The sequence below is a fragment of the Patagioenas fasciata genome, chromosome 3, assembly GCF_037038585.1.
Source record: "Patagioenas fasciata isolate bPatFas1 chromosome 3, bPatFas1.hap1, whole genome shotgun sequence".
Taxonomy (NCBI): domain Eukaryota; kingdom Metazoa; phylum Chordata; class Aves; order Columbiformes; family Columbidae; genus Patagioenas; species Patagioenas fasciata.
In genome coordinates, this window is record NC_092522.1 from 37530935 (window position 1) to 37550469 (window position 19535).

General features: G+C 34.9%; 1 protein-coding gene across 1 annotated transcript in view; it reads right to left on the bottom strand.

The window, feature by feature from the left end:
- Positions 1 to 11635, bottom strand: part of DNAH8 (dynein axonemal heavy chain 8) — a 136296-nt gene extending 124661 nt beyond the window's left edge. Inside the window, exons 1-10 of the mRNA XM_065834088.2 lie at positions 11513 to 11635; positions 10189 to 10378; positions 9529 to 9692; positions 8402 to 8578; positions 7985 to 8098; positions 5423 to 5530; positions 3313 to 3414; positions 2016 to 2162; positions 874 to 1071; positions 252 to 328 (exon numbers count right to left, since the gene is read on the bottom strand). Coding sequence (XP_065690160.2) covers positions 252 to 328; positions 874 to 1071; positions 2016 to 2162; positions 3313 to 3414; positions 5423 to 5530; positions 7985 to 8098; positions 8402 to 8578; positions 9529 to 9692; positions 10189 to 10378; positions 11513 to 11620 — 1385 coding nt within the window. The 5' untranslated portion in view covers positions 11621 to 11635. The remainder of the gene's footprint in view (positions 1 to 251; positions 329 to 873; positions 1072 to 2015; positions 2163 to 3312; positions 3415 to 5422; positions 5531 to 7984; positions 8099 to 8401; positions 8579 to 9528; positions 9693 to 10188; positions 10379 to 11512) is intronic.
- Positions 11636 to 19535: the final 7900 nt, after the last annotated feature.

Sequence of the window (19535 nt, forward strand, 5' to 3'; positions counted from 1 at the left end):
TTTTTTAGCTTTTAATTTAGTATCCTCTTGTATATATGAAATAAACTGTAATGAAATCAAGAAACATGAGAATATATGATTCCCACAAGAAAGCTAAAATGCATATTTTATTATGATTAGATGGTTCAGAACGCCAATAATGAAAAAATCTTGATTAGGCCCTTTGTCCTAAAATTAGTTGTGTTATTTAAATTGTGCTAATCAGTAATTTGAAGTGACTTTTAAATATTTGAAAACATAATTTCCAATACCTTTGAAGTAACTTAAGTGCATGCTGTGAAGACAAAATTCTCCCAAAACAGGTGCGCATAAATGTCTGTATCTGTCCCTAAAGAATATATCAGTTAGCACAGTTTTTCTAGTCATATAATGTTTTGTTCATGTCTGATAATTTCTTAACATAGTAGCATTCAAAATTGTTGCTACTTAGAGCACAAAATAGCAGTCTTCACTGGTCTATGCTTAGTATAATCAATAAATAGATAGTGTCAGCTGAGTAACTCTTAAAATGCCAGACAACTTTCGCAAAGAATCAAATCATGTATTGAAAACAGATGTAGTTTTGTTCTGCCCAAAATCTAAACATGTGTCTCCGGGTAATAAACCACCTCCGTGTAGATCATTCTCTCAGGTCTCATTATTTTTGTCATTTTTGCTGCATAGTGCCTAATCTTCAGTGAGGACTGTACGATTTATTTTTTACAGCTTACTCTAAAAGGAGAAGAAAGAAGGGAAAAGCCTCCCACCAGACAATCACAAACTCTATGACCTTTGGAAGAAAAATAATGTAGCCTATTCCAGGTCCAAACTCTCATTGACATTCAGACAGATACTAAGTAGTTAATGTAAGTTACGTGTAGCAATATTACTTACCTCTACACCTTCAACTTTCACCATGAAGTCCGCAAAATCCACATCAAAATCTGTTTTTCGTGGATCAAGGATGTCACATTGCTTCATTTGAACATTGCGGTAGATATTTGTGAATTTTATTGCCATAATATCTATTCCTTCGATGGTAGACTGACTCAGTGCATCAAAAGTTTGTACTACAGTTATGACCTTTGTAATCTGAAATATAAACATTATATCCATGCTCATAACAAATTATTTGTTATTTTCTCTATAAACTAAAACCTGAGTAAAATAAAATAAACATTAGGCTCTTCTCTAACTACTGCATTCAGAAACGTGTTGCTTCTGAGTTTCTAAATCAAGTATCTTCAACATAGCACGGTTAATTTAGTTTTCAACATCAATTCTTACCACAACCACAAGTAAAATCATCTTCATTTTTTTGATGGTAAAGGGTTCCTTTTTTTGTATTTGACTCTTAGGTTCAATAGAGCTATATGGAAAAACAGTTAAAACATGACATACCGATGACACAAAGATTTCACAGAATAAAAAAAACCCAACCACACAGTTCAGTATATACACTGCATGACAAGGAAAAATATCAAAGACTCAAAGAATTCTTATGTTGTGATCAACGTCCCATTTATTCTCTTATCCCTTGTCTGACCTTATTCTGCACCAAGGAACATCTATTTTCTTTTCCATGCAAACTCAAAGAATGCTAGTTTAAAATCCTTTCATCAGCTTAGCAAGTTAAATGTTAAGAACACACCAAGCACCAGAATCACCTTAAGAACTATGCTTGGCAGCAACAGGAGATTTTAATGCTTTGGGACACCATTCAAAAAAGCAAAGGTGTGTTACTTTTCACATAATTTTAAACCTCCTAAAATAATGCTATAAGTCTAGATCAATTATGTTATTTCTTTCCATACTAACAGAGGTAAATTGACAAATCCCAAAGGACACTGTGAGGCAATTGCTGAAGTATTGGGATGACTTACTCTGTGAAAGTCCCTGATTTCTCTCAATGAAGAGTTAAAAACTCCTTCAAAGGATGATTAAGAACATGTATTTTGACAAGTCTCCACCTCTTAAGCTGTTTTCTGGAGAAGTTGTTCCTCTCTACCAATAATAATAGGACACACTATACTCACTTTTTCTAATCTCCTACAAAAAGCTTCAGATTTTCCAAAAATGTATGTTTCCGATACTTCAAATGTCTTTTCTCTTGGAGTTTCCAACATGTTTTTCTTTGCTTCCTGAAAGCATTTCTGATATTCTTTCAATAAAAACATGCAGTCCTAGAAAGTGAAGGAATAAATACCATATTCATTATGCTATGCTAATGGATGAGAGAGTAGAGAACTCAAACTTACAGTCATTCCAAAGCGGTTAATTATCACCCAATCTAGTTTCAGTCAACAGGCAGTAATGACTTAAATACAGTGGTTTTCTTTCTAGTATTTGTAGCAAATACAAACACAACAGTACGGTAACACTGAAAGACTTAGCATTGGGAAATTAATCAACAAAAGAAGAGGAAAGTTCTAGTTCATGTTAAAGAGTGGTTTAGAGGCCAGTGAAGAACAGGTGATAACTACTCCTCTAAAAGAGACGTTAAAATATTAAGAAAAGCCATTATCTTAATTAAGAACAGTCAGGCTGTCCTCTGGATAGGAACAAAATTTGGCACAACAGGGTATTCTACTTGGAATTCCCAGGGGACCTAAAGCAAATTGGTTATATAAATGAATGTGTGTTGACAAGTCTGAGTTAAAGTGAGATTGAAAAATAATCTCAGTCGATGAGTTATGTAAAATACTAAGACTTTATCAGATGTATAAAATAATGACTGGTGAGAAATGCAAAGTCTGTAATCACTGGAATATGAAATCTTGTGTCTCTTCTCAGAAACAGACAGCAGATTTTATCACAATATACTGACAGTCACCAGACTGTCTGAATATAAAGGTATATATCACAATTGACTATGAAATACAGGAAATGAAAAGAGATCCTCATTGAAAAGAATGTTCAGATCTTCAAAAATATACAGATACTAGAATGAAGACTGATCACCATGATTAGAAACTGGGCTTATATTTCTCTCATAGAATAATGAGGGCATGTCAGCAGTAGAACAGTCACTAGATAACCTCAATGAAGCAGATGAATCATTAGAATCATATCATCCTGTCAGTTCGGGAGACATACATTCCTTGGTCACACGTATGGTGAAGACGCCAATTCCAAGGTCAGTAACAGACCACTCCAATCCTAATTTCAACAAATGCCAGTGGGCTAAAAAATGGTAAAACACTCAAAGCTTCATGAATTAAAACAGTAAAGAGCTGTGAAGTACTTGATATATATTGATATGGACTTCCTTGTGCATATCAATATGTAATTAATAGGTTTGATAGGTAAATAAAGAAATACCAAAATACAAACCTTAATTTTTCCAATGACCGTTGATGTCTCCTGGTCCCAGACACGAGACAAGCCACCATTTGTAATATATGCTCTACATGTCGTTACCATTTGATTTGTAACCTCGTGCAGACAAACAAAAACAAGTACGTCTCAAGCTTTTAAGGAAATCTGCTCATTTCACAAAATCTAAGAAAAAACTTCCCACATGAATGTATGAACACTATTGGAGCTTGGATAAATTCCAACTGTGGGAATAACAGTGGCTAAACAATATATGTTACATACATAACACCCTATAAAAAAATCTTAGAACATTCCCAAAAGTGTATTTAAGTCTCAGAAAGTATTTGTAAGTACTATTAAGTCCAGCAATACATATGCATAAACACAGAACGCCACCAACCATAACTCAAGAACAAAGGGAAGTTATTTAACTATTCTTCACTTATGTTGTCATCTTTACACTTTGTAGTGTATGCATCCTTATTTGAAAATGGGCATTAAAGCATTTTCTATCCTAGCACTATATCTTTACCTCAGTCTTCCGCGGCTATGGAAAGGAGAGAACATTTTTCTACTTCTCAACCACAAAAATCCAAAGTTTGTAATGACAGAAAGAGAGAAAGGAGTACAGAAGTGAACACAGATACAGAAAACACATCTCAGAAAAGAGCTCAAGGAAGATATTTTTCATCTATTACATATTGTGAACAATTCAAAACAGTTCTCCCAGCACATGACAGCACTGTAAGCAGGTCTTAAGAATCCCTAACTCAATAAAGACTGAAAACTGTCACACCAAAGGTAGTTTCCCACTGTAATACAATTACAAATACAATCACCTCTGATGATCTTTAAATGGAAGTAAACAGTAAGCGGGACCTTAAGCCACTGGATTAAAACAAAGCTTTTTCCTTGCTATTTCTTAGCACAGTTTCATGTAACCAGTTTGTTATTAGCCTCTGTAGCGAAATCACACAATGTTAGGGATTGGAAGGGACCTCAAAAGATCATCTAGTCCAATCCCCCTGTTGGAGCAGGAACACCCAGATGAGGTTACACAGGAACATATCCAGGCAGGTTTTCAAGATTAGAGTCTTCAGGGAAGACTCCACAACTTCCCTGGGCAGCCTGTTCCAATGTTCTGACACCCTCACTGAGAAGAAGTTTCTTCTCAAATTTAAGTGGAACCTCCTGTGTTCCAGTTTGTGCCCATTGCCCCTTGTCCTATCATTGGTTGTCACCGAGAAGAGCCTGGCTCCATCCTCCTGACACTCACCCTTTATATATTTATAAACGCTAATGAGGTCATGCTCAATAATAGGCATTAGCAAGCATCAATACACAAACATATAAAAACTTATTATATAACAGTCTATATAAAAAGTAGTGCATAATCCATACCTCAGATCAGATGTATGGAAAATAGCCCTAGCTGTGGATAAATATAGCCTCAAAAAAGCACATATTTTTTAATATCCTAGTTCAAACTGAATTGTAATAAAAGTTTTACACTTAAGTCTGGGGTGTTGGAAAAAAAAAAAAAAGTGTTGTAATAAGGGTCTACTATGAATTTCCCCTCTATGCTTACTGGAGGTGTGTATTTTAGTTATGAAGGACTTCTCTGTTCTAAAACCATTACACAACCCATATTTTCCTCCAGTGAATACTTGAATTTGGCAAAAGATATTGTTATAACTAACTAGCTGGTCTTAATTTTCTGTTTAAGGTGATAAAGATTATAACTTTTCAAGTATGACTTGCTTCTAAATACAGGAACCTTTTGTCTTTCACACTTTTGGAGGAACAACCTAGTCAGACTGAATCTTTGTTGATTCAGTGATTTAGGAAACAACTGAACAGAATTATTCAGATCAGGAAATTAACCAGGAAGAAAAAAAAAAATTTTTGCTGAATCAAGAATAACAACTGAGTTCCTTCCAGAAGGCAAGTCCTCTAACCCAAGTTCAATCCTCTCCTGATCAACAGACTTATCTTCCTTTCCCATGCAGACACTCACTATTAATTACTATATCTTAACAAATGTCCTACTGATTTAAACAAAATGAGGGGTTTTTCTGAAAAATCACATACTTTTTATATTTAATATTATATTTAATAAATTTACCTTTATAAACAATGATGTCATTCTCTCAGAAGTATTGTAATATCCTGAAGTTTTGAAGATCATTTGTATAGCATTTATCAAGTTTGGTATTCCATGTGTCATTGATACCTTAAAGCAGAGTTTTGAGAAAAAAAAATTACTTTCTATTCTTAGCAAGTATTTGTATTCTATTGACAACTTCTAAATGACATTTTTCCCTAAATCACATGGACCAATCCTCAAAATGCTTAGCATCTTACTGAATGCTTAATTGTAAAAACAAAACAAAACAAACAAACAAAAAACCAACCAAACAACTAATCATGTTCAATAAATTTTAAACCTCAACTAATAAAAACAATAAACCTCTTACTCGGATTTGGTAAGAAGTCCGATTAAAGATAGTAATATGAAGATGCTATTTAATATGCTAATTTGGAGATCAAAATTGAACCTTGATTCAAAAAGTAGAGGCTGCATTTTTTGGCACAGAAGAAAGTACAAGTACAGCTGTTAAATATACTCCATGCAATTACACTGTGATTGCAATCATTACACAAAATGTTTCATTCAGACATTTCACATAACTCATTAAATAATTGTCACAACATTAATTTCATTAGTAAGTGCCTAATTCATTCAATCATCATATGAAACATCTAAATCTTTCACGTCTCATGAAATCATTGTTCACATCATTAAAATCAAACTGTGGTAGTCGAAGTGTTCAGTAAGTTAATCACTTCCGGAGTATTTTGGAAAAAAGTAAAAAAAAAAAAAAAAAAAGATAAAAAGTAATAGATGATAATTCGTTAACATTATCAGGGATTTAAACAAACTGCAATTCAGAACATCAAGAAAAAGTAATTTTGACCGTCAGTCCTCAAAAGAGAAACCAAGCTCCTGTCATTAACTTCAGGCTTCAAACACAAAATAAACATACTAATACTTTGGACAGACATATCAGACACTTGCATTTGGCAGAAAAGTATGCAAGAAGGTTATATGGTATTAAAACAACCCTCAGTGTGCACGTGTTGTTCATCACTCTCTCCCATCTCCAAAATGGAATCAGGAGATTCTGAGTCTATTTGTTTTCTTTTTTAACCTTGAAAAAAAATAACCCCTGAATAATGGACTGTACAGAGTTTTCTCCGATTCAAAGCTTCAAGTTAAACACTCAGTCTAAATTTCCATATTGTAACCCACTTCAGCTACAAATGTGACTACGTGTGATACTGCATAAACTAAATGCCATATTTTATATACACACTAAATACTGTATTCAACCTGTGAGTACTCCATTCCTAATCCACTAATATTTCAAATGCTTTTCAATATCGGATACTAAATTCAACTCAACCGAGAACATAGTTATTTTTAAAACTGGATATATTTAACTTGGATGTCATTATTTTTAATTTGAAAACCATTAAAAAATGCTATGTAAATGATCTTGATCTCTGGAACAATGTTCGAAGAAAGGAAACAGAAATTCAGATTTATCCAAATTGTTCCAGATTAAATAAAGATGGTTAACTATCCTGTATTAGTAAAATTATGAACCCTTTAACGGGTTTCTACCTACAAATCTCTGTGCTTAAGATAAAAAGAATTTTATCTTAATATCTCATATGAAGCACATAGTCATTTTGGCCTGGTACCTGCCACCCTCTAGTGATACTTCGAGCTGAAGACAAACAGCATCTTATTATAATGATACTGTTCATCATAATCCTCTCCTCTACTATTTCATGCAGTATCAATTCTATGTCATATATTATCACATATTTTTGCATCCTCTCAGTTAAAACTTTGATGTATGATCCTAAGCTGCCAGAAATTCAGAAGAAATGCAGCACTTCCTGACAGGGGACAGGAGGCAGGTAGGACCAAAGCCAAGGAAGACTGAAAAACAACGTAGAACAAGCCATTTTTCCTAGGGTATTTCCTCCTTCCACCCTGTTTTGCAACAATCACTAGAAACATACAGCCATTATCATGATTAATAGCGAATATTAAACCTAACAGCTCTCACCTTGAACTAGGGCTGACTAGTCTACATGGGCAACCAATTATTTAAATTCTGACTAGCTGGTACTTCTGCAAATAGAAGCAGCTAATACTGTTTTCAATATCAAAATATTAATTTAGGACGTCACTAGGTTTCATCATTCTCTATATAACCAAACTATTTATATTTTGGTTACAGCTGTGTGATTATTGACACATATGGAATTTTCAATGAATGACATATTTTGAGATTCTTGCATTACAAAACATATACCTGTTTTAGCTCATTTTAAAAATAATATTTCCAGCAGGTCTGACTTACTAGGCAAACATACATATTTACGTTTATTGATAAAATACATATTTAAAAATAGTATATTTTATGTAATGTAGAATAAACTAACGCATTAACATGTAGCTTCATAGGCGTTTAGAGGAAAATATAAAGAAAAGAGAAAAGTAAATGAGAAAAATTTACTTTTAAGCAAATACAACGAAGATTTATTTTGCCCTGGGCATTTGATGTAAATACCTAAACTATCTTTGAAGAATGAAGAAAGACATACTTACAAGATCATAGTTGTAAAGTGGCTGACAAAATTTTTCAAGTGTGCCTAAGTATTTCACATTATCTTTCGATTCATTTGCTGCATCTGTGATTCTGGCATCTAACTCTTGCCACATCTAGAGAGAAAACAGTACTGTAAAAAACTTTAAACATAGTGAACTATTTCTTTAACTTGCACTGTTTTGCCAGAAGTAAACCTTGGTAAATTAATTTTTAAAATGTATTTTCAAAGCAGGCAATAGAAATCATTTTCATTTATGAAAATTTTTGTCTGTATCTCTAAAAATGTCTTGTTCTTTCTCTTCACATATTAATCACACCAGCACCATATCTAAATTTTCCTCTCTTCAGATGCAATGAAACAAAAAATATATTACAAGTTTTGTCTACTATAGTAAAAAAACAACATAAAGAATTACCCGTAGTAGTTTAGAACGTCCAACAGTCAGAACATTAATGACAGCTTTGCAGTTTGGCCCTTTGATCTGCTCAATAATAAAACTAAATTTAGCAGACATACATCTCCAGTGTTCTAGTTCAGTCAACGGACCTGAATCATCAGCTTCTTTCCTCATCTGCTTACTCTCAATCAGAACCTGCAACCAGTTTGAAAAAATGGCTACTACAGAGACTACACAAATAAAGGAGAAGAAACACTCTTGAGGATGCTAACTTAAAATGGAACAAGCCTGCAATTATTGACACATGAAAGTGTTTCTGATTTGGACACGCATCCTAAGTCTGAAGCACACTTAATCACATTCTTAAACTGAAACGAAGGCAACTAATACATATGTTCAGTTTCTGTCATAAAACAGGTGAATATCAGCATATACTCATATCTTTTTCGTTAATCAGAATCTATGGATTCAAATGCACCAAGTGTAACTTCACTTGTAAAAAATTTGAAGAACTATTTCAATGAAAATGTTAAATATCAGACATAAAGTCATAAATGTACTCACTTGTATCTTGAGAAAAATGCAATCAGCTTTTTGTCTTTTACATTTTTATTCTCATGAGCTAAACACACTATATATAGTCTGCCCTTACAAGTAGAGTATACCTCAGTCTACACAGACTGTGTATTTTGGTGAAGGGTTCTGTGTGTTATCACAGAAGTCTCAGACACTAATTTCTTGGATAACTGAGACCTCATCATGCAAGAGTTGCAGGGGATCAAAAATGTCCTACTGGATCTGGTCAAAGATCTTTCTAAGAGTAGTATCTCATATCATGTCCGGCAGCAGAAACTTAACAGGCGATGTATAGAGTATACATTACTGTATATATACGTGGTCATTACCAGTGTTATTACTCCTGCATCCTTCTGTCCTCTTACTACTTGTGCACGAACTGTTCAAAACCTCTTTTTCGTGCTAGACTGTAAGTTCCTAAGGATAAGGACTACCTACTTCACCTATGCATTGAAGTGAAGTACTTTTCTTTTTCAGCAGAAGCAGCTGAAGCCTTCAGCTGACTTCAGGCAAGTCTCATATATAATTTATAAATATCTATCCATATTCATGTAAAAACAAAAACTTACCTGTTCAATTTGTCTATACCATATCATAAGTACTTCCTCTAGCTGGTGAACCATGTCAGGATTCTCAGCTGCTGCAGCTACATTCTCAGAGTACTGGAGTTTAGAAAAATTAATGTAATCTATTTCTTTCAACTCAACAGTTCCTTCAATGCTTATTATAGCCCCTGGAGAAGAAGGAAAAACAAAACAAAACAGAAAAACAACACAAACACAAAACAAACAAACAAACAACAACAACAACAAACCAACACCAAAACAAATTACAAAAAAGTCACCCACAACACCAAACCACATTAAAAAACAAACAAACAAACAAACAAACCAACCACAATTACAATACAGAACAATTAAGGCTCTAAAATTAATTTTTTTAAATGTAAGTAATTTAAATTTGGGAATATGTATGCAATCAGTGTTGTTTCAACCTAATAGCCATTTTACTGCACTCATAAAGCAGAAAAATCTTATTTGAAATCCAGTAACAAATCACTAGAGTATTTTCTTAAGTAAATAATCTACCTATGTATTTATGCAAATAATTGATAGTATTATTTTTCCTTGTAGAACTTGAAAACTTCCTTATCTATGTGCTACTGCTTTTAATCAGAAATTTTAAGCAGAATTCCTCTTGTTTGATCGCTTCCTAAATACAACACTTACCTTCTAAAAATGAAAGGTATCTGTTAATTTTTTCCATGAAATTCTGTCTGTCTTTTATATCTTGTTTGGACTGGCCTAAAGCGCCCCAATTATTTGTTGCAAGGATAGCAGGGAGAAAAATCTTTCCTATCATATGCTTAATACCATGTAGAAGTCCTTCAGTGGCATCAAAAAAACCAAAGAATACATCCTGCATTATAAGAGAATGGTGGTTAGTAACGCAGTAACTTAGCCTGGAAATGGTATTATAAAAAAATCAGCGTATTTTTTTTATACAGGCATTCCAATTTACCAATGGAAACTTTAATGTAAGGAGACGAAAATCTTTGCAAAATAATAGTACTGGCAATGTGACCATAAGGTACTGTTTTCAATGACAAAGGGAAGTCAATAATGATTTAATACAGCTTTAAAAGGCTGACAGGTTATATTTTTGTAACTTCAGTTATTTTCCCATCATACAGAAAGTCTGGAATTCTTTAAATAGTACATAATAATTAAAAATATTCTAAAAGTCCCCATCTACAATTAGGTACTAAGTAATGAAATGCAAGTAGTGAAAATGCTCTGGATGTCCATATCTGAAATAATATTAGAAGCAATTATGTGACTGAATGTATATAACTTTGGATCAGATGAAACTTTTGTCTGCTCCCCAAAATTAAATTTTACAAATTCTGACTATATTTAATATTCCGATATTTTAAATCTCCTCTAAATCAGCATATATTAAGCATATATGAACATGCTTCACGTAACAAAGTTTCTAGAACATATATTTCCTTCACTAAGGACTTTGATGCAAAAGTAATATTTAGGACCAACATTGAGAATCTTGATAAACACACCCTTATCCAACAATTTGCCTTGTAAAGCAGAAAAGTTTATGCTACCTAATTTACATAGGAGAAACATGCATTCCACACATTCAAAGACAAATAAAAGAGAAAGGTCCAAGTAAACTTTTCTCCCCATATTTGCAATAAGGTCTCAGTGAGTCCTTCTAGTTTAGAGATTTTGGTCACATGTAAAATGTACTTAGTGGCTTTAACCTCTTCAAAACCAGCAAGGAGAACGAGACATTATGCAAATCCTCACCTATTTAACAAGAGTCCTGTAAGACACTAAATTCACAAGATACCCTGAGTATAAGTAATACAGCTATTCATTGTCTACCCAAAAAGGAGAGCAAATAGCATGGTACGGCTTAACATTCAAAAGATGTGGTTACCAGTAACTTTAGTTATGTGTCAACAGGGAAACAAATAACCAAACAAAATTGCTACTTTTAGAGTTTTTAGTTTTTAAAATAAAGAGAGAATACCTCACGTATTGTTTTTTCATTTATAGCATTGTCATTCTTAAAACGAACAAAAAAGAAGCATAGTCCTGCGCATTTTTCTGGTGTATTGTCCACATAAAATTGCATCATTTTACTTCCTTTTACAAATCCTGGAATTATCCGACCACATTCTGAAAATAATTTCATAGGTGTCACTATTTTTAATGTTAAGAGTATTATAAAATGCTTAAAATCAATAGAAACAAAATTCAACAAAGACATAATTTATTTTCCTCTTTTGTGTATAACAGAATCAAAACCAGCAGATTTCATGGCTGCAATTAACAACACAATTAAAAATCTACACTGAACATGTAACATTTGTCTTACTAAGCACTTTTGGTGAATTGTACTACACTGAATAGGGAATTTGCTCAGGTCCATCATACTGGGTTAATTTCTTGGTCACTGAGGAACTTTGGTTATTTGCATTTACCCTATCAAACAAGAAGTCATGCCTAAGTGAGAAAATAGAGAATTTGAGGCACCCTCAGGTCCTCCGTGGATATCATCCTATGTAATATGATAATTTCATACAAATAGGCAAGGGAACAGCATGTTCAGTGCTTAGAGAATCATTACAGATTTTAGACAGAAAATTCTAACTCTCTAACAAGCATATAAAAACTAAAAAAATTCAAATATTTATAATAAATCCAAATTCAGATAGATTGTATGAAAGTGCTTTCCAATGAACTGAACATTTAACTCCTGTAAGAAAAAAGCTGCAATGAATTTAAGATTTTAGAAGAACTTCTCTTCTTATAGCCTTAGCTCCAAGTACGTCTAAAATTGACTGATTTTTTCTAAACAATTTGACTTGAGGCAAGCATTTAAGATATGAATTTTCAGTTATTACAGCAAAAGGCTGCAAAATTATGAACAAGTAAAACCAGCCTTTATTCTGGGAAGCATGAAAGAAAATTAACAACAGAAGGCACTATTACATCTGCTTGTATTACTAAAAATTTACCTATTCCTGGTGCTACTCCTTCTTGATAGAAAACTTTCAATGCTTTACTTCCTCCCTTGGCAAAAAAATAATCAAAGGCTTCCAACTGTTGAATCAAAAAGTGAATACTTGTTACTCAAAATGTTTGCATGTGCCTTGAAGACATGCAAAAATAATGTGACCATGCCACTGTATAAAGTTTTGGTAGTATGTAGTGTTCATCCTCAAATATTGTGAGTAGTTACAAAACAACATAATAGATATTTCAAATATCACCTTCAAGTATTGAACCTGCACACACAGTTGGCCTGGCTCCTGACAACCATATATCAAAACTTGATGATCTTGTCCAGTAATGCAGAGACACTGAAGGATATTTTGTCACTTGCAGAGATCTGTAAATCTAAAGTATCGACTGGAAATAACAGGCTATAAGAGACTTAGAAACATTCGCAGCAGATTTGCATGACTTGACATACCCTGCTAGTGCTACTCTACCTCTAATTAGAAAAGATTAATTTGTAAAAGAGGAGTAACATGACACATGAGGATTTTATTCTGAAAATATGAATTGGCCACATCGGCTTCAAAACATTTTCATGATGAGCGAGATTTTGCTGACTTCTGGAAGGGCAAAGATCACATCCAGGGGAAAACATGCTGCCCCATAATTAGCTTGCTGTACCTGTCCATAAACTGGCCACCCTAAACCACTATGGGTTTCCAGATGGCCATTTTAATCTTGTCATGTTATTCAAGGTGCTTTGGATAGTAAGGATGCAAAGCCTTGAAAAAATACTGTTTGTGTACGGATTACCATTCTGAAGAACTTGCTTGAAATTATAACTAGGGTTTCCAAAATCTGAATTTTCAAACTGCTCTAGGCAATTTGTGTGTCCTGGTAAAAATCAGGATATGCAGGAAGGGAACAAAGCTCTGAAAAGCACTGATAGAAGATTTGGAGGAGATCAGAAAGCGATGATCTCGTAAAAATCCAGCTTCTTGCACAGTCTCTGTAGTTATCTGCAAGGATGACTAACTCAACAAGATGCGACCGGGCATTCAAACAGTCCAACCGAAGGACTCAACCTTGGTAGTGAGACCTCCTGTTTCCTCCCCCATCAGAAAAAGTCAGAAATTTAGCTAGCAAGCATGTGTGGAGATGCATCGCCTGTTCAAGCACAAAATGTACACTTCTAGATGTGGCATATTTCCTATGAGCATGATCTTTCTTCAAAAATAAAGAAAAATCAAATATGAATCAGAAAGGTGATAGGAAAATGAGTAATACCCAGGTGGACAGAATTTAAATGCACTCCTTTGAGAAGAGAACATTGCACAAAAATAAAAATAAAAGCAAGGCAGCTCTAGAAATGCATGCTGCGCTTTCACTTTAATAGGTACTAGTGAATAACAGTGTTAAAACCTGTGAAAGAGAAGAAAAATTGGTAAAGTACTGAAAGGGCAACGACAAAAATCAGAAAAAGATTTCACCCCTACAAAAAGCACCCTAACCTGAGAGGAATAGAAAGGCAAACGGTAACTTCTGGGCTTGTATGATTTTACAAAGATAAGACTTGAGCTGTGCTTGTGGGTACCACTTCAGCAAACAGATTCTGGTTCAAGTACGTGTGGTACAAACACTCACTGTATGACAACAGATACAGGCTAATGCTTTAAAGGGTAAAACTTAACTCACGGACGTCAAAGACATTATGTGCGTATGGGAATTTCCTAACTGACAATTTGTTCAAGAACAATGTTGACACAGCCTCAGCAGCCTAAACTGTGTATGAATAAACTAAAACTGGAAACCAGAAAATTTGCAAACATAAAACATTTTCAGATGGTCCGGACTACAGAAAAAAAAAAATCCCCCAAAGCAAAACAAAATTATAAAGCCTTAAGAAGTCCAAGATTCTCAAGTGTCTGAATTAATCAAACTCAGAGTAGAACAGTAGCTTTACATTAAGTCAGGATGATCTAAAACATTTAGCAATTGTAAAAAAGGAAATGTTAGTTGATTGACAACACTTAAAGCACTTCTATGTTTTGTAAGAAAAACCAGGACTGTTTAATTACATTTTATGATATATAAATATCAGTAAGCAAACAATAAACAACAAATTTGGAATGGGACTAAATTTGGCTTGTAAGTGAACAGCTAAAGTTCTAACAATTGATTTGTTTGATCAAAGGAGACAATATCTGGTTGAGTTTTGAATGCTCTAACAGATGAAAATAACATCATGCAATTAGAGAACACAAGGGACATATATTTCACATATAGCCATACTGAGTTTTGATACTCTACTAAGAAAGCAGTTTAGCAACCTTAGCAGGTTGCCCCTGTTTGTTCAAGCACTCTGAAATACTATGAAAGACACAACACTAAAGACACATAAAGAATGACCGACCTTTCAGAGGTTCCACAAGTTTGGGATCTACTCACTTTACAAACCCACTAGCCCATCTTTTTAGCATTTAAAAATAAACCAAGCACTCAAAACTGGAAATTATTTAATGGGTCTTTTTAAATGTAATTACATGAATTAAATGATGCAGGATTAATCTTGCCTCTTATAACTAAATAACACTCATAATTTTCAAGATGTTCCTATGAAGTTACACATTCTTCTGGAGGATCTTTGGCATTTCAGTGAGGACTTGCTTAACAAATAAAAACTATCATCTTTAGAACATAATAATGTCAGGCTCAGATGGACGAAACTTGTTGGAATTGGTGGATATGACAAGAATCCCTTGGGTTAAAATCACAGAGTAATTATATTTTCCTTAAGATAAGGAAGATGAAAAAGCTACAATCAAAAACCCTGGGAATAGTTTCCAGGTATATTTGCAAATAAGCTGAGCTATTTAGTCAGGTAGCATTTTTGATTGTTGTGTACCTTATTAATCACATTTTCTGACAGAAACAATCTAAATTCTGGATAATGCTTCCTATCAAAGCAGCAATCTGCTACATATTTTGACTACAAATTGAAATCAGCAAGCATACAGAACAAACTCACCGAAGGGGCATCCAAAATCATTTCTTCCACGGTGCTTAAGTCTAAACCTAGAGTGATACTGATAAGTTCAAATATGTATTTATATGAAGCATTAATTTTTGTTTTTCGATGTTCTCTTGCTTCTTGGAATCGAGCCTAAAACATCAAACATGTCTTTCAAAATAAAGATATGCAAAGTAAGCACAACAATGACTTAACTGGGAACTAATGCTGAAATCTACTGTCTTGTATTATAAAACTACATACCTGCCCTACTCTAAAAAACAAACAAACAAACCAACCCACTAACAAAACAAAAAATACAATTTTCAGAGGCTAACAAAAGAACAAATTATTAAGAATTACTATAAAACGTAAAGGGAACCCTGAGGTTATGTCAAGGATAAGCAAGCATTAAATACACTACAGCTAGATTTTAAGATATTTGTGTGCCATGTTATTTGCTTTTATTTTTCACAATCAATATTTCATTTTAATATATTAATACAGAAAGGTCACAACATCAATTTAAAACTAAAGTATCTTTAGTAAGTAAATATTGGCAGGAACTAAGCTGGGTACAGCTTTACTTCAGTATAAATAATTCAGTTAATATCTCCTGCTTCCTTCCTCTATTGCTTTAAAATAAAACCTTAAAATACTGCAAACATTAAAAAGAAAGACTCACTTGCTACCAGGAATAATTTACTAAAAGAACTGAATATTAAAAAAAAAAAAAAAAAAAAAGAGAAAGGGAAGAAAATATAAACTGAATTTAAACATCTGAGAAAAGAACCAGAAATCTACTTCAAGACCTGAGGCTGAATAACAAACCTTTTTTTCTTTAAGGATTTCTTGCATGGATAGAACTCCACTAGTGCCCCGGCAAAACCTAGACAACCTCCGAGTTGCAGCAGAAACAGACTCTCGGGAAGAGGCTAAGCTTGGTATGTGTCGAGAACTGCGTGCATATTTGGTTACAGCATCTTCTGGGGTAAGGAGAGCAGGCGCAGGACTCCCTGTAGTAAGATTAGGCCCAGCACTATTTCTGGAAGTATCTTCTCCAGTGTTTGAACTGTCTTTGCTATTTTTTTGTATCTTCTCCATTCTGAAATCTGCAATTTGAAAACAAAAACAAAAACAAAACCACAAAACAAAAATAGAAATCAAGCATTTATAACAATCCAGATTTCTCAAGTCCACTTTTCCAAGAAGACCAGAAGGAAGAGCAACGTAGAGAATAAAAACCCCCAAAATGAGAGCATCTCTGAACTGGTTTCTCAGGTATATAAATTTAATAATCTAATCAAGGCCTCTTCAAGTTTTTAAGACAATAGACATTTATATACATTTTACGATAGGTTACAAATGTCAAGCTGAAGATGATTAGAGAAGGGTTTTTTAAAAATAATTTACCATACATTTTTTGTGACGACCTTTCTACATAATAATTATATTTTTAAGTATTAATACTTTCACTGAATATCTGATTACTGAGAAATAAAATGGTTTAGAATATAAAAGATTTGTTTAAATATTAGTTTGCAAAATTTACACACAAATTCAGCAACTAAGCTTATGAAAAAACTTGCATACACTTTCATACCAGGTCTTAAATCATTACTCACATATGCACATGATTTTTATGCAAATACCTCACCACGCATATATTCTTGACATGCATGTTTGAAGAAGCAATGCAAGATGTAGCTTGTTAGATAGCATTTTTTCAGTGGAAAAAATTTAATTCAGTGTCAGACATCTTCAGCACAATGAAACAGAGACAGACTCCCTCTCAATTCTGTGCCAAAACCCTGGAACACTGCAGTTCATAGGGAACAGATGCCATTCGTCAACGGGAGAAATTTCTCAGTCCATTTGCCAGAAGCCAAGGAGTAGAAGGCTAATTGTCCTAGATGAGGATTTCTACAATGGCCCAAAACGAACTATATTCATGGCTGACTGCTAAGTAGTAGGCTGTTATGCAAAGGTGGCTCCTTCCTTTTTTTTTTTTTTCCCCCTCTCTTCTCTCCTTTTCTACTCCACTAGCTCATGAGCCTAGGAAAGGTTTGGTTCATGATCCCAAGACCATAATCCATAGCTACAAAGCATCATCTAAATCCTTTCTCTCCATGGCTCCCTTTTATGGGGCATATTCATCCACTTTCATTTCCTGGCTGCCATCAATCCCATTCCCTAGATCTTAACATTCATAAACATATATAGAAAATTCAATGTTTTATTCAGTGCGCTCAAATCAACACTTTGATTAAGCAACTAGTTTTAAAGCACTGTTAATTATCAGTAGGGCTATACCTGAAGTCCTTACCTTCTATCTAAATTTTCCTCTAAAAAAAGGTTGTTCAGTTTCACGGATGTTATAATGAAGAAATATTTTAACAAACAAATATTAAGATACGCCATTAGGGTCACACCCAGAATAACAGATAAAAATAAAAGCATGAAAAAAAGTACTCTGAGTGGAATAGCAGTTGTCATAAGGATTAAAATTACCCAGTAATTTTTATGAGGTCTTATGGCAGCCAACCACAGGTGCAACTGTTATATACTCCCTTAGACACTCTTGTCTGATTCAGAAAATAGAAAATCAGAAGTGAAGCTAACATGAAAACTGACATCTGGTGCTACATTGTTAGCTCCTTATTTTTGTCCATGATTAGCAAAGTGACTGTGGAGTTCATCATGCAATGGCCTGCTATTGAAAATGTTCATCTATTTCTTGAAGTAAAAATACTAAAACAACTTAGGAAAGTGGAAAAAAAGAAAAAAAAAAAGGAAAATGTTGAATCTAAATTAATTAATTCACTTCCTTTCCTTCCCTTCATGTTTATCCATCTGGGCTAGCCATCTATAAAGTTAACAGTGGTACTTTCCTTCTCAACATTGAGGTAGAATTGGTTGGATGTTCATTTCCTTGCGTTCCAACTGGTCCTCTTGAAGTTAGACTGGGAAGTTGATATCTTCGCCTGAGTGCCTGAGGCTCAAGATGAGAGAGATAGGGTTCTGGAAGCTCTCTTCAGAAACAAAGACTACATTGTATACTGGCATCCTCCCTGACTCTCCAAACATCTGGCTGGTGGCTCAGTTGAGATTTTCACACTTTCCAAAAACCAACACGAACTCCAGTTGGCTACCTATCCTAGTTGTAACAGGCCATGTGGCTTTAAAACTTTCATTCCTTCCCTTCACAGTGCTTTAAACCTTAGCTACCTCACCTATCCACGAGAAAAAAACAAAACAAAAACAACCAACCAACCCCTCTCCCCCAAAAAACCCAAAAAACAGCCCCCCCAAGCCAACAAAAAACGTCAAACAAAACAAAAAACCAAAAAAATAAAACACCACAAAAACACAAGTCTGGTTTCCAGCAGAGGTCTTAGAAAGTAGAAGGAGGATGAGGTGAAGTACGGAAGGAAAAGTGTAGGACTCCTAAGCGCAAAGCACACGAGATACCGATTTGTGGCTCTTTTCTGAAAAGTTGAGGTGCCTTAACCGCCACTTGGGCTTTGGCACAGAGCTGCGGACAAGGAGCCCCACCGACCTGGCTGGAGCTACGCCTCACACCGCGGGGAGAGGGGAGTAGCTCCCCATCAGCACAACCACCGGCCGTCGCCCCCTCGGAAGGCAGAGCAAGCGGTTCCAACGCCCGCCCCGGGGCAGTTCCTCCGCCGGCCAGCCGTTGTGCGGCGCCAGTCGTTAACGGCGTTGGGAACAGACAGCAACGGCTGCGGAGCTGCTCGCGCCTGGGGCACGCGCCGCGCCGCGCACCGCACCGCACACCGCACCGCCCGGGAGCCGCGGGCGCTGGGGCTGAAGCGCGGCTGACTGGCTGCTCCCGCAGGCCCTGGCAAAATTCAGTCCCCGGAGTCCGAACCGTAATTGTTATTCGTAAAGACAGTGTTGGGCACAGAAGGGCTCTGCGCTGCGGCGTACGCAGCTCAGGCAGCAGGAAACCTTTAGTACCGTGAATTCTCTTGCTCGGGGTTCGGGCATGTACCTGCAGAAGGGACTTAAGCAACAC